Source organism: Tinamus guttatus, unplaced genomic scaffold (genome assembly GCF_059628265.1).
Source record: "Tinamus guttatus ecotype Peru unplaced genomic scaffold, ASM5962826v1 Tinamus_guttatus_pri_ptg000599l, whole genome shotgun sequence".
Taxonomy (NCBI): domain Eukaryota; kingdom Metazoa; phylum Chordata; class Aves; order Tinamiformes; family Tinamidae; genus Tinamus; species Tinamus guttatus.
The window spans coordinates 229,840-244,234 of record NW_028289133.1 but is presented as its reverse complement, the minus strand read 5'-3'; the positions used below and the strand labels follow the sequence as shown (position 1 = coordinate 244,234).

Below are 14,395 nucleotides of genomic sequence, written 5' to 3'. Positions count from 1 at the left end.
GTTAGATTGAAGCCAGTTCTAGGTTGCCGAGAAAGCAGCAAATTCCCTCTCCATTTGAGGGCATTATGGCAAATTCATCCCTCGTGATACTGCTCAAAACAACCAGCTTGTCCCATGTGTGCACCTGACTCGACACTACCCTTTGCTCCATTTGACCTGAGCCAGCTTGCTCACTCTTCCTCTGAGGAGATGAGCCATTCTCTGTTCCCTTGCCAAGTCTGGCATCACAGCACCGATGGCAAACGATCTTGTAACACTTCCAAAACTTTCAGGAAATCTCCAAGTTATGTTTCTTCAATCAACCTCAAAATCTTCTATCGCTGTGGATATTACAGCACATGAGTAATCTGGGGCTGAACATTTATATTTCAAACCCTGAGAGCTGAACAATCCTCCTAATGCTGATTTACAACCGTTGTCTGTTTTTACAACATCACCTGCCTCCTTCAAAGAAACTTCATCAAAAGGTAACACCTTGACAATAACTTATTTTTCTGTCTTTAGGTTACAGCAAAGACAAAGCATTCAAATATTTTAAGTTTTATCCTCCTGAGACAGTTACAGTATTACTATGCTAAAACCATTCTCCCTGCAATGCTTTTGAATGTTTGGTGGCTTTTTGATAAAGATCTACAGGGACAGCGCTTGTGCCCATGCCTAGCATGCTAAGCACACTTCTAACTGGTAACAGCAACCAGCTCCCCATATTGACAAATGTTCCTTGCTTAGATGTAGCCTCTCACCTAAACTCAGTTATGATGGATTTGGAGTGAACATTCCCAACTTACCACTTGTACCATCACCTAAATAAGAAAGTAAATTAAAATAGTCACACTGTAAAAGTGCTAAGAAAGAGATGCTTCACTGCATACAGTCCAGTCCAGTCCGATCAGTCCATATTATCTTATCGATTCAATTGGAAAAAAAAATGGGAAAAAAACTCAAATATATGACTATGTGGGGTGTAATGCTCAACAGCCCTTGCTAATGGGTGAAGTAGATTTGCTCAGGATGTACAACCATTAGTTCTGCTTTCTCAAACAATTCCGGTACTACCCGGTGGTGTTTCAGGAAGAGGTCACAAAACACCTGCAGCTTCACCTGCAGGATTCCATTTTTTTTTTCTGTCAGGAACACTTAACTCATATTCTGCCAATTGAAACACACATTTTCAAGTACTCCAACAGGAAGAGAAACTTTTTTTTGCATTAGTGGTGGTGTGACATACCCTTCACTTGCTCCTCTTTTTTTTTTTTTTTCTCCATATAATGCACTTTTGAGCATTATATGATGATGTTGATTTGCCAGGTTTGGAAATCAACAGATGGTGATGGGTACAGAGCCAAGGCACAGCATACCCATGCACCTCTCCGTAGACATACAGATACGTGTACACCAACAATCAACATGGATAAGATGGCAAATATATTTGATCTCGGTGAGATGGTTTTAGAGTATTTCACTGACATACTTACAGAGCTGGTCAAGGATCATACCTTCTATACCAATGGCTTGGTCTGCTCTCCTTTCCTGAGCCAGGGCTGCTGCGCTCTGGTGGTAAAGGTCTGCTCCACTTTTTGCCGACCCTAATGTGTTCACCAGCTAAAGAGAATCATTCAGTACTGAATAAAATGCAGCATGGTTTAATACAATATAGCTCTTCTATACGATATTGCAGCTCAGTTAATACTTTCATTGTAACTAGGCGATAGCAGTAACGGAGGAAGTTGTGGCCCCAAACCTAAGCTATGGTGTGAACGATCATGTTGTTGCTCGGTGGAGTTCATTAAAATGCTATAGCACAAATGACCTGCATGCACAGACAAGTTACCTTGAGCTAACCTACAGTTGCTCACAGTTGGCTCTGCAGACTGTGATTCTGCCCTAAGGTTATTCTATCTCCACCAACAGACACATATTTCTGTTACATGCCATTTAAATGGTAGCCAAACATGAGTTGTTCATCAGCCCTTTGGTCACCGAGTCCTATTCAACCAAGAAAGTAAGGGATTTGGGGATTTTAGCTTATGACAAATGCAAAGTAATGTAACTTTGCTCAGCTTTTAGTAAAGGTCATTAAATTGTATCTGATTGCCTACAATTTATGAGGAATAATTGAAGTTGCTGTGAACTAAGATACATTTACTGTTATTCAGCTGACCCATGGTAAATTTCTATATTATGGTCAACTGTTTTTATCCCTGAGCATCGAGAACTTGTTCATATTTTATTACAATGAATGCATAAATTGTGACTGTTTTAAAAAGACTTTTACAGTACATTTAAATTATTTTAATCTATTAGATGCTTCCAGTTATACTTTTTAAACAAACACATATTCCCGTGGTTTTCTCATGTATTGAAATCTATTATTTCTTCTGAATTTGGATGCTTTCTTTGGAGCAGCATGAATCTGTTCTTAATTTTAAAACAGTCCAGAAACAAATCGTCATGTTCTGTTCCTAAACTTTGCACAGAGGTAACACTAGAAATCCAGATCTGCCATTAAGCTCCAGAATAAGCTGTTCTTATCTGAACAACCAAAATCACAGACCAAAATATTCTGAAGCTTTGGGATTATCATAGCCCAGACCCAGCTCAGGAGAACTTCACTTTCATGATGAGCTTTTCTAACATGATATGCAAAAATTAATCAGTCACTAATCTCATACAATGGATCTCTCCCAGGAAAGGAATTCTCCTATTTATGACATTTCAGATAGCAGATTCGTACATGTCTTTGAACTTACTTCACATTCATAGTATCCCATATCTTCCCTGGACGGATTCTTAATCACCAGAACTAATATCCCACTGCGTGGTTCATTGAAAATTTGGTATTTGGTAGTGTCTGTCAGTGGTGCACCATCTTTGTACCAGCTGCATAAAACACAGAATGTAAATCAGGAAAAATATACAATGTCAGGGATACCTCAGCACACTCACCCATCTCATCCAGGCCAGCGGACAAACAACTCAGGAGTTAACCATTACAGAAAAGTCTGGATCCCACACCAACTTTTAATTCCCAGCAGATAGATCTAAAGATAGATCACATATGGATACTGAACTCCTCAGGCTGATGAGATTGCTCAGGAAATCTCATTAGCCAGTGCAGGGAGCAGCAATCCCAGTTCTGAGCAGCTACAATGAGCTCTTGATGTGAATACCCCAGACTGGCTGCTGATAAAATTCATTCAAGTGTAGGGCAGGGAACATAAAGGATTCATACAATGTTGACAGGGCATTAGATCTGTTACAGTGCTATGCAGGTATTTTCAGTCGGTGTTTCCTTTCAGATACTTGCTGGAATAGACTGCATGAGAATACCAAGCGTGTTGGGACCAGAAAAAGTCAGGTTTGGGATGGGGATAGGCTAGAGAAGACAGAGAAGGGTTCATAACCTTAAGGGACAGGGTAGGAGACTATTCTAACCATGGAAAATGGTAAAGGAGAATCTGTTCCAAAAGGACTCCTGAAGGACTGACCTGATTTGTGGTCTAGGTTCTCCTTCAATGGTACAGGTGAATTGAGCATCTTCCCCATCAATGTAATAAGCATTTCTGACCTTGTTCACAAATCGTGGTGGCACTGCAAAGGAAGGGTAAAGTTAGCCAATAACTGGAAATATGACTACCATAACAGATACAAGGAATGTGACCCTAACCAGATAATTCTCATGATGTCTGGACACAAGACACAGAAGACCCCAATTTTCTCACCGAAAAACAATTCATACTGCTGTACCATTAAAGAACTTTCTGAAGGGAGTACACTGCATATATAATACAGAACCTCTTGAATGTCTTAATATATAAGTTTACTGTATGACATAACAGACCCCTTTGAAACAATACCTCTGTGCAGAATTTTACCTTGAACAAGAATCTTTCCTAAGGTACTGATACTTCCAGCAGGGCTGGAAGCAAAGCACATGTACTGTCCCGAGTCACTGCCTGCTAGGTTGTCCAAGATCAGTGTGCAGGAACCATCAGGATCTTCTATTATAATGTGGTGTGGATCCACCTCTACTGGCTTCCCATCTTAAAGATACAGGGGAAAAAAAAAGTCTTAGTAAATAGTTGGGTATCAATTATGTTTTTTTCCCTAGAATTGCATCCATGTGTTTTGTCAGAGGTCTGAGCACTGTGTTTGTTTTCAGCAACTAAAGCTGTTAGTTGAGCAATAAGCTCATCCTCCTCCAGAAGGATGAATCCTCATCCTCAGAGTTCTCCAGATTCCTTCAGATTTCTCCTCCTCTCCTCAGATTCCTCCAGAATCCTCATCCTCCTCTATAGCACATCCAATGAACTAAGCACTGTTCCAAGTCACTCTCTGCTCTTTGGGGGATCTCCTTCCTCATCCATCCTCATTTAAAAATGAAACTCTCCCAAAGTACATGCTGTGCAGTTGAAGCTCTTACTTGTTACCAAGTATAGTAAAAGAAACACTCTCTTATAGAGATACTGCAGCAAGCAGAACATAGTTTTTCAAGGTATGAACTTAACGCAAAGCTGTTTCCTCTGCAATATAGTTATGCTGAAAAAAAGAAATGTGTCCTCAGAGCTACCTGCCTTATCACACAGAAAAGCCTGAACTACCATAACAAGTTACTCATCTCCAAGAAGGTTAACTGCAACACGATGTGGCTTCATATGGACCATTCTGCAAAGCAGAAAATCAGGGTACATCAAGTCACAGGAAGGTCCACCCTACTGCAGGTTAGTAGCTAACTTCTTTCAGGCTAGACTCAGGTGTCTCCCAATGATCAGCTTAGAGATTGTCCCCTGGCAACTTCACAAAGAGTGATACACCCAGAGTAGAGACTTGGAATATGCACTGAAGGTGAGATGACTTGCTGCTTTTACCTTTATACCAGCAGATGGATGGCTTGGGGACGCCTGAGACTTTGCAAGCCAGTTTGACCGTCTCTCCCAGCTCAGCTGTGCAGTCTGCCAGCATTTCTTCAAAGTTTGGGGGTTCTGAAACATCAGAACAAGCATGTCAGGACTGAGGAGGGGGTTCAGATCATAGAAGGCTATTGCAAAATAAAGTCACAATAGGGAGAATATTTGCAGAATTGCAAGGTTCAGAACAGAAACCAGAAAAGATTTGCGAGTAATGACTTTCAAGGTGACACACTGCTCTTGCTTATCTGAGAATAAGTTGAGTCTAACAAAAGTTGGCTGTTGGCTTTAAAGATGCAATGTAAAAATCCTGGATTTGTTGCTGATCTGGAAGTACCTTAGGCCATGTTTTTAATAAGCATATCCATTATTCAGACACCACACAGCTGTCACTGTTAATTCCCCAATTCATGGGCACACCTGATATCCAAACGAATGCTCTGTTGCTCTGTATAGAATGGAACTGATTCTTTGTTAAGAGACTTTTTATTTATTCATGTCTCAAAAAGCAATGTAAAATTATTTTGATATTCTTTCTACATCAAAACCAGATTTGATGTGGATTTTGAAAAGCCAAGTTAACCGCTTATGTCCTAAAAAGGACATAATTTCTAGCTCAAATCTGGACAATATGGATCTGTACTCACTCCAGATAGGCTGGCTGATCCGCTGCTGGATGCCGGAGATTTCCTTCACCCAGGAATACTTGATGGTCACTGTACGTGCCTGAAGGAGGTACTTGCGGACTGAGTCTTCTCGCTCATGCCAGATTTCAAACGCCCGTTCGTCTCCTTCCACAGAGTCATTCAGGTCTATGTTGTTTAGCTGTGTTAACAGCAGGAGCATAAGACAGTCAACACCATTTCTTTTTTTCTTTTTACTTCGAGACAATTTTTGGCTATTACCTTGCTCCCCTCCTAGACCTGGACCTAGTCCTTGTGGACCACAACCATCTTCAGTGAAGGTTTCAAATGGAAACAACACTATTTAGCACAAGTAAATCTCCTTGTTAAGGAGATACTCCCTACCAGTATACACTCCCTTCACTGGACCTGAGTCATGAGTAATTCCTATTAGATGTCCCAACCACAAAAGAAGAAACAGTGATAATTTACACTGCTTTTAAAGATTTTTGAGACTGCATGAGCAATGCAAAGTATCCTTGGCTGAGCAGCCATCAGGATTTCTTTGCAATCCTTTTTCCAGTATACCTGGCTTTCTGACTACCAGACATTCTCCCATTTTCCACCCGAGAGTAATTATTACATTTCAGGAAAATAACAGCCAGAATTCAAGGGTATTCCCAACAGCACAATGTTGTTGGTCTGATTGCAGCACCAAGAAACAGCACAGCCAGGCACTATCTGAAAAGAAATTATATAGTAGTTGCACTCTGAACAAAGTGTCCCTTTTTCACAGTAATGATAGGGATAAGTATTTTTAGAAGGCAATGGTTTTTGTTTTGTTTTTCTTTTCATTTTTAACTGGAGTTGAGCATCTAATGACTTAGCAAAACACTTTGTGCAATTGCTTAGTTTTAACCTGTGCCCTGAATTTCTGAAGATGAGTTGGAAACAGGAATTGTTTTCAGGAAAGGACAAAACTAGCAAAAAGGAGCTAATGGGTATTTAGCATATATTCTAAATGTTTACTAACAATCCCACACACTCTGAACACCAAGGATCTACAAACTCTAGCAAATGCTGTAGACGGCATCCCAACCAAAATTCACATGAATTTCATCAAAATAATTATTACTCATTAGATGTAAACTCATTGCTGCACAGTAAAAATCTGCCTGTGCTTCTGATAGTGTCTGACATGTTTTCAGCAGCATTAACAGAGGGATTTGGGGACAGACACATGTTTAATTGTGTTCACACATTTACAGAAACAAAGACATAGTTTGAAAGCATCAGTGAAATGTTCTAGTTTTGGATGAACAGAAGCTGGACATAAAAGAAAAATCCTCAATGACAGGAAATATTCTAAGTATGGAGGCAGTGAACAGACCTTCATTATGTTCTTGAAGATGTAACTGTACGTGTCTGTTTTTGTGTCCCGCTTTGGTTTGCAGATCACTAGGTAATTCTTGAAGAGGAAGACATGTCTTTTGTGTCCTTTCCATGCCATTCTGGCTCCTGGAGCTCCTTCCCACACAATGAAGTGGCTCTGATGGGAAAAAGAAGGAAGGCTGCTTACCCATAATTGGAACCGTGGTAGCTCACCATCATTTTCTATCCAACAGATAACAAACTTTACATCCTTGTCTTATGCACTTTGTTTTCATTACAACACAGCAGATTGCTTCTATTGCTAAAGGTGACACATGAGATGAACAGCACTGAGAGATGGGCACAGAGTGGTCATCATTACATTGGCCTTTAAATTACATTCCTTGCCCACAGATAATTACAGGACTCAAGTCCAGCTGTCTCAGGTGGGCAGACTTCTCTAACGCTAAAAGAAAATTTATACTGAACATATCTAGTGAGCATCTATCTCCTCAGGAATCAATACATACAGACGAAAACAAACAAACGAACAAAAAACGCTGATGTCTGTAAGTTCAGGAGTTGGACCAAGTATCTGGCCCATAAGAGGAGAGAAAGGGGAATAAATAAAATGCTTAAAAATCACGTATGGGCCAAAGCAAATCTCCTTCTCTTTGGCGAATGGCTTGCAAAGGCAAGTAATTACATTATGCATTAATTAGTCCATAAGCTCTGGACTTAATCAAACCAATAGGCCCATCTCTGCCATGTACAGGGATGTGTCACATATTGAAAAACAACAACAACAAAGCAATAGGGAAACACTCTTTTAGATATAATTTGTAAAAGCTTCCTGTAGGATCAGCAGCTACTTAGAAATTACTGAAGGCATCTACAGCAATAACACTGACTGAGAAATTCCAAATACCTGTCGGATGGGTTCACCAAGGCTTTCCAAGGTCCCTGGATAATTTTCAATGAGCGACACATGGAGGTTGTTTTCTGCTCTTTGGGTGAGTGCAGATACAACGGCATAAGCCTGCTCCAGCAAAGCACAGTTTTGGCTATTCCTTGCTTTGTTTCGGATTAATTCCTGTAGGTGAATGAAGTAATGAACATAAAGTAATTTTGGCATTTGTCCAATATTTGGATATCCTAATGCTATTTACCATAAAAAATACTACAAAAATGCGCATTTGAAAAATGTTTTTGGGGGTCTTGGTCAGAACTTGAAATTGTATGACAGATGAAAGCTGTGAGAGATGAAACAGTTCAGGATGGAAGAATAGGGCAAAGCTTTTCAGAAAACAGATTCTTACCATAATGTACATAAGAAACACAAGGAGAAATCTGGTCAGTACCTTATAGCTTGAAAACTGCTTATTTTTAGAATAGATTTGTTGAGGCATGTGTAACAATTCTTACTTGTCATGCATATTTACATATATAAATCCATACTTACAGATATATGCATTTTTTTTATGTGCATGGGTGTTTGCATGCACACACATGCATATTGATAAAGGTCATGTGAATAAACCTTGTTGATCTTTATGGATTTGGAGACTATGAACCTCTCTAAATGTATATTTACAAACCATTTAGAGATCACCATCTCTGGTCATAACTACTGTCTTTCTTGCTCAAGCAACTTTCAAGCAGAATTATAACAGGATGAACTCAGTAAACATGAAATAAGAATGAAATCTTTCTCCTCACAGGATACACAAAGCAGAACATAAGCCTATTAGACAGAGGTGTGCAACAAAAAGTTCCTACCTTGATAATAGTCTGATACTGTTGGATCCTGTTTATGGGTTTTTCCAAGTAGTGTTGCACTGGTGGAATAAGTGACTGCAAAGGATTTTCAGGAGCTAAAATTTCATCTGTGTATCTCTAAAGAAATATAGACAAGAATGAGGAAAGATTGAGATAAAGTTTTAGAGAAACTAAAATCTAGGTTTTTATTTTCTTACATGACTAATAGCATTTCTTTGAGGCGTTATATTTAGTATATTAATCTTATACTGTTAACAGTGACATAATCATGTACATGTCCTGCTATATAATCTTGATAATACACATAAGTATATAAGTTATACATTCAAATATTGATTGAATCTACTGGGAAAGTCTAGTCAGTAAGCAAAAATACTGTACTTAGCAATATTTCTCATTAAGCTGTTTAATAGTTGGGATCATATTTATAATTAACGTCTATATTTCATGATACAATGGGTTAATGGATCCCTGTTCAGTAAGTACTTGGGCTACTATTTTACCTTGTAGAAATCTTGGACAGCTTTGCTGACAACGACTGACTCTGCCTGAACCCGTCCCACCAGGTACTGGATGTACTTATCAAACTCTGCCTCATGCTTAATAAAGCACATGGCCACATCATCATCTGTGTCACACTTCCGCAAGTCTCGGAGGAAGACGCTGTGGAGATGAAGGAAAAAAAAGAGATCTCTCAGAATTAGGGGATGGAATAAGGCTAGAACACAGCCCCAGACTGTTAACACAGCTAGACTTTTAAATAAGGCATTCTCGGGTTAGTACAGATTAAAGAAATGATTGAGGGGATGAAGGATATTGTCATGTTTCATATTTCTCTATTGAATTCACTCAAAAGGACAAGAAATAAGCAGGATGTAAGTCTTGAAGGTCTGGGGACTAAGACAGGGGGGTCCTAGCCCTGTGCTCCAGATTAAGCTAGGCCATCAGCTCTCATCCTAAAATGCCCATTGATCCTCTTATACCCCAAATTGCCATTGTTCTACATCCTCCATAGCATCCATATTTACTGTAGCTCTGATATCAGCTACAGAGACCTTATTTTCAAAATGAAGGCACAGATGGATGCTCACCTGGAATGGAAATGAGCAATGTCATCGATGTTTCTGAAGATGGTGGATTTCTGACTGGAAACAGCTCCTGGGACGCTAGGGCAGGTCTCAGTGTACTTGAGGTGATGAGTCTGGAAGAACTGTAAATCTTGAATGTAATCCTCTTCCGAGATCAGCAACTCCTGAATAATGACACTGAAAGGAATATGAACAGGTGTTTAGACAGCATGATAAGTCAGGCGATAGGAAAGAACAATCAGCACAATTATTTTTGACATGTCTCTAAAGCAGAGATGAGCATTTGGTCATAGGAACAGACTCTTTTGAGCATGTTGACTAGATCTCCTTGGACACGAAGGGGATTTTAGACACTCTGCTTATAGACAGACACCTACATTACAGACATCTGCAGCTGGGCGAGATGAAACTGAGGGTGAACAACACGAGGATCTATGTAGGGTAGACGGCTGCAAGTTAGATGCCACATTATGAAACCAGAAAGATGTTACAGAGGCAAATGTTGAGAGAATCGAATGAGAGAAAGGGGAGAGGGCAGGCCACGGTGATAATAGGAAGGGTAACTCATGAGGGACCTAGACACTGACATTCCTGTTAGCTCAAGCATCAGCAAGACCAAGTGGTGCCTGTACAATCTGACAAGTGCTTACGTCAGCTTCCTTTTATATTCATCTTCAGAAACACATTCTCCACGGAATTCAGGAGCTTCTGTTGATCCCCACTCTGGTGACAACTACAATACAAGGGAAAGGACACGTTATTCTTCCTGGTTAACGATGCTTTTGCTGATACACGCAGAGCAATATCCCTCATTGGCTCTTCCAACAATCCCTAAAGGAGTAGTGTGACATTTCTTTCTTTCTCAAGAGTGATTAGGTCTTTTAAACCTGGACACTGCTCCACAGGCACAAAAACACTGCCTAATCTAAACATGAAAAAGCCTCATCATGTTTTAGGCCCCTTCAATAACCTCCTCACCCTTCACTTTAGAGGGATGACTCTAAACTGGAAAAAAAAAAAAAAAAGTAATTTTACAGGAAAATAAATGCAGGATGATCAATTACCTTTAATTTCTTGTCCAGATAAGCTGGAGATACCCAACCCTGTCGGGAGGAGCTAGATTTTGTGGGTTTAGTCCTGACTAGCCACTTCAGAGGATGAGCTGAATCGAGGACTTCCACATACTGCCCTTCCTTCAAAGTGATGGCCTCCTTGTCAGGCATGGCAGGCACAAAGTCAGCAGTGACCATGTAGACGTCAAAGATCTGCACGCATGAAATGACAGTTATTTTGACCTCTGAAAGGGGAATATAATACTGTATCACCAGCAGAACCTAAGTGTGCTTATTCATGTTTAATGCTTTATCCTCTGATCCTTTTATGGCAGAGAATCACTGTTCACTTTTTACAAGTGGCAAACTAAGTCTCAGAAAGGTTCTACACATATTTTCAAAACATTCTGCAGTATCTTGGATTTACATTATGAAAGTGAATTTCACTCCCAAGTCAAAGCAAACAGTGGTCTGAAAATGTCAAAACAGGTTGACATTGCTAAATGTTTAATATGTTTTAAAACTTCTTGAAATAAACATCTAAAAAGTTCAGGTTGTCAGCAATTTTCATTTCTTCTGACAAACTCTATCCAAGGTTTCAAGAAATCAAGCTCTGATTTTCTTAAGCTAATCCATAAAACAAAACAAAACGCTATTGAGTAATGGCTATACTTTGATCATATTGACTTGGACAATTTGACTTGAAGATCAAATAGTGAGCATCAGAACCTTGTTCTCTAGTGTTCCATCTGCGGTCTATATCACAGGGCCTGTGCTTAACCACCAGTCATTACTAAAGTGAGACAGATCCCATAAAGCAGTATGGGGATCCTTAAAACACAAGAGACAAAGCACTCTCAAGAACTGTTTTTCCTAGCATCCAATTTGTCCATAAAGATAACGTACCTCTCCTCGGGAATCCCCATCATCAGATTCCGAGGAGGACTCCTGGACAATGGATGAAGGCCTGGATCGACCGGGGCGAGGAGATGCAGAGGGAGTTTTTGATTCATCGTCACTATCTCCACCTCGTACTCGAAGTGTGGCTGAAAAGCAGAACAACAGGGAAGTGTGAAACGCAGTTCCTGTATTTGAACATGACTCATATCTGTACTAACCTTTTATTTAACAAAATTAACTATTTGCCCACAAGAGCACTTGAAGCATTTAGTGTGATTGCCTATCAATATTTAGGGCTGCATAAAGAATTAGAATGTCTTAATGCATGAGGTTACATACTTACTGAACTAAAAATATCGGTACAAGAGGTATGACTTCATCGTTGCTTCAAGATAAAACTTTACTACAAGAGAATCAATACATCATATACAAAACAAACCAGATTTTTTCATTTTAACTTAATGTATTATTAGTTTACTGCACATCTATACACATAACTTTCAGTCTAGATTTGATTTTAAAATCCCATTGGGAACCACACCTCAAGATGTTGGAAGTATGCACAGCAGGATTGCTTTGAGACCTAAAAAAGTACTTGCATCTTTTCCTGTATTAATTCAACTGTGTTTACCAAGTCATTTACCTTGATTTATTTTTGCAGATACCATTTCAGAGATATGGGAGGTCAGTTTCTGGAAGAATTCTTCTGTTCCAACATCAGCTAAGGAAACAGCGCTTTTGGATACACCTTCTTTCCCAGCTACACCTTCAAAGTGCCCTGAAAAATAAAGAACTTTCTATTATAATTTACCCTTGAATAGAGACCAGTCCTGAAAAGCTACAACATTTGAGGAAGTAATAAGAGAAAAAAGAACAAAAATAGGTGGTGACAAGGAAATATGTAGTCAACCTGAGCTGTAGATATGGAAGGCAGGAGTAGTTCATATAAAATAGCTTCTCTTACCTACTGTTGATTCGGAGCCATGAACGGCTCTGGAAAAAGAAAAAAGAGAGTAAAGCAGGATTAGAAGTTAAAATGAGAAATCAGGGCAATTTGAGTGGGATTCATGATCATTAAAATTTTACATATTTATAGCATCTGAGCTTGCTTCTTTCTTCCTTTCTTTCTCCCTCTCTCTCCCCCCTCCCCCACACACCTCTCTCCTCGCCTCTCCCTCCTTTCTTTCTCTCTTTCTCTTTTTCTTTCTCTCTTTCAGAGAAAAATTAGAGGACATCTCAGCTTATCTATGTGAGGAAACTCCTTCAAAGTAAGCAAGGGTATACATTTTCATTCTCTGTCTGGCCTAATTCTTTGCACAATGCTGTTGGTACGTAGGAAGCTCAAGGAAGCTCACTCCACTTTCAAACAGTAATAAAATAAGTATCTCCAAATATGCCTAATAAATGTGAGATACAGTCAGAGAATGCAGTGGAAGAGCTGATTTCACACTGCAGCTTTCCTCATGGCAAATTCCCTGTGCAGACAGTCCCCCAGATCAGCCAGAGAACTCCACTGTTAACAGGCAAAGCTGATGCTTTAATGAAATGTTTTAGTTGAAATCTACCAAGTTTTAACAAATTTGCAGCAAGATATGTCATTAGCCTACAGAACACATGTAGACTAATACATGCTATAAACCTTTGGAAAGTATAGACTAGTGCCAATTAGCCAAGAGAGATTAATTTTCTGTTTTTCACTTAAGATCCTTCTGTAGTCAATGGAGAGGAAAAACAGATCCTGCCAGAAAAACAAAAGACCCTCAGGGAGGAAAATTAATCTTCTGGGAGTACCCATCTCCTTCCACTGGCTCCAGAAGACTGGTCAAATCTTTAGGCTAGATATATTCTAGAAGCGAAACTGTGTTTAAGTGGATCCTACTCTTCAGAACATGCTTCAACCTGGATGGTCAAGTACTTACCCCAGCGTGGTCATTATAGCTTCTGATACCATCACACGCTCCTGTGTCAGAACTTCAGCCTCTTTCACTGCAAGATCAGGGTTTATCATCAGAGGACAGAAAACAAAGTATATTTTAAAAATATATTTACTGTGGGACACATTTGCTAGGCAGGGGTGCCTGGAAATACCAGAATAGGGAAGCTGTCCTGTTAGCAGCACCCAAGACACCCACATCCACTCATAAAATGCAAACACAGTTCATTCCCCTCCCTGTCAATATACATGTATTCCTCCACTCTGCTATGTTAAGATTTATGTAATGTCCTTATCAGTCAGATTGACTTTTCTCTTTGCTACTGTTTAAAAGGCAACATAGAAAATGTATTGCAAGAAGGACTTACCATCTACAACGTCTAGGGTGGCAGTGCAGATGGACTGCCCAGCCTTGTTGGTGGCAATGCATGTATAAGGTCCACTGTAGTTCTTTTTAACATCCAACAGGATTAGACTATGATGCATATTTGAACTTGCGAGTTTATACCCAGGAGTGTCTGGTTTGATCCAAAGGATGTTTTCCTGAGACTCCTCTTTCAGCCAAGTGATAGTTGGTGGTGGAAATCCTAAAGGAAAACAAATACAAGGAGCCCTCATTTTCCTAACAGTGATAGTCCTTTCTTACAAGGTTCAATAGATGTGTGTCAATGTTGCTTTTGATCCTTTTTCTGATCCTTTTACAGCAGTAACTGTCATAATGTACAATGAAGGAACACATACT

At 39.6% G+C, this 14,395-nt stretch overlaps 1 protein-coding gene across 1 annotated transcript in view; it reads right to left on the bottom strand.

Annotated features, from left to right (window-relative positions):
• The window catches only part of OBSCN (obscurin, cytoskeletal calmodulin and titin-interacting RhoGEF), a 141,641-nt gene that overhangs the window by 39,476 nt on the left and 87,770 nt on the right, over positions 1–14,395 (bottom strand). Inside the window, exons 62-79 of the mRNA XM_088534760.1 lie at positions 14,022–14,240; positions 13,640–13,706; positions 12,685–12,713; positions 12,364–12,480; positions 11,727–11,866; positions 10,833–11,033; positions 10,419–10,501; positions 9,772–9,945; positions 9,184–9,343; positions 8,681–8,797; positions 7,830–7,994; positions 6,921–7,079; positions 5,555–5,732; positions 4,869–4,982; positions 3,876–4,043; positions 3,489–3,591; positions 2,751–2,880; positions 1,497–1,602 (exon numbers count right to left, since the gene is read on the bottom strand). Coding sequence (XP_088390886.1) covers positions 1,497–1,602; positions 2,751–2,880; positions 3,489–3,591; positions 3,876–4,043; positions 4,869–4,982; positions 5,555–5,732; positions 6,921–7,079; positions 7,830–7,994; positions 8,681–8,797; positions 9,184–9,343; positions 9,772–9,945; positions 10,419–10,501; positions 10,833–11,033; positions 11,727–11,866; positions 12,364–12,480; positions 12,685–12,713; positions 13,640–13,706; positions 14,022–14,240 — 2,430 coding nt within the window. The remainder of the gene's footprint in view (positions 1–1,496; positions 1,603–2,750; positions 2,881–3,488; positions 3,592–3,875; positions 4,044–4,868; positions 4,983–5,554; positions 5,733–6,920; positions 7,080–7,829; positions 7,995–8,680; positions 8,798–9,183; positions 9,344–9,771; positions 9,946–10,418; positions 10,502–10,832; positions 11,034–11,726; positions 11,867–12,363; positions 12,481–12,684; positions 12,714–13,639; positions 13,707–14,021; positions 14,241–14,395) is intronic.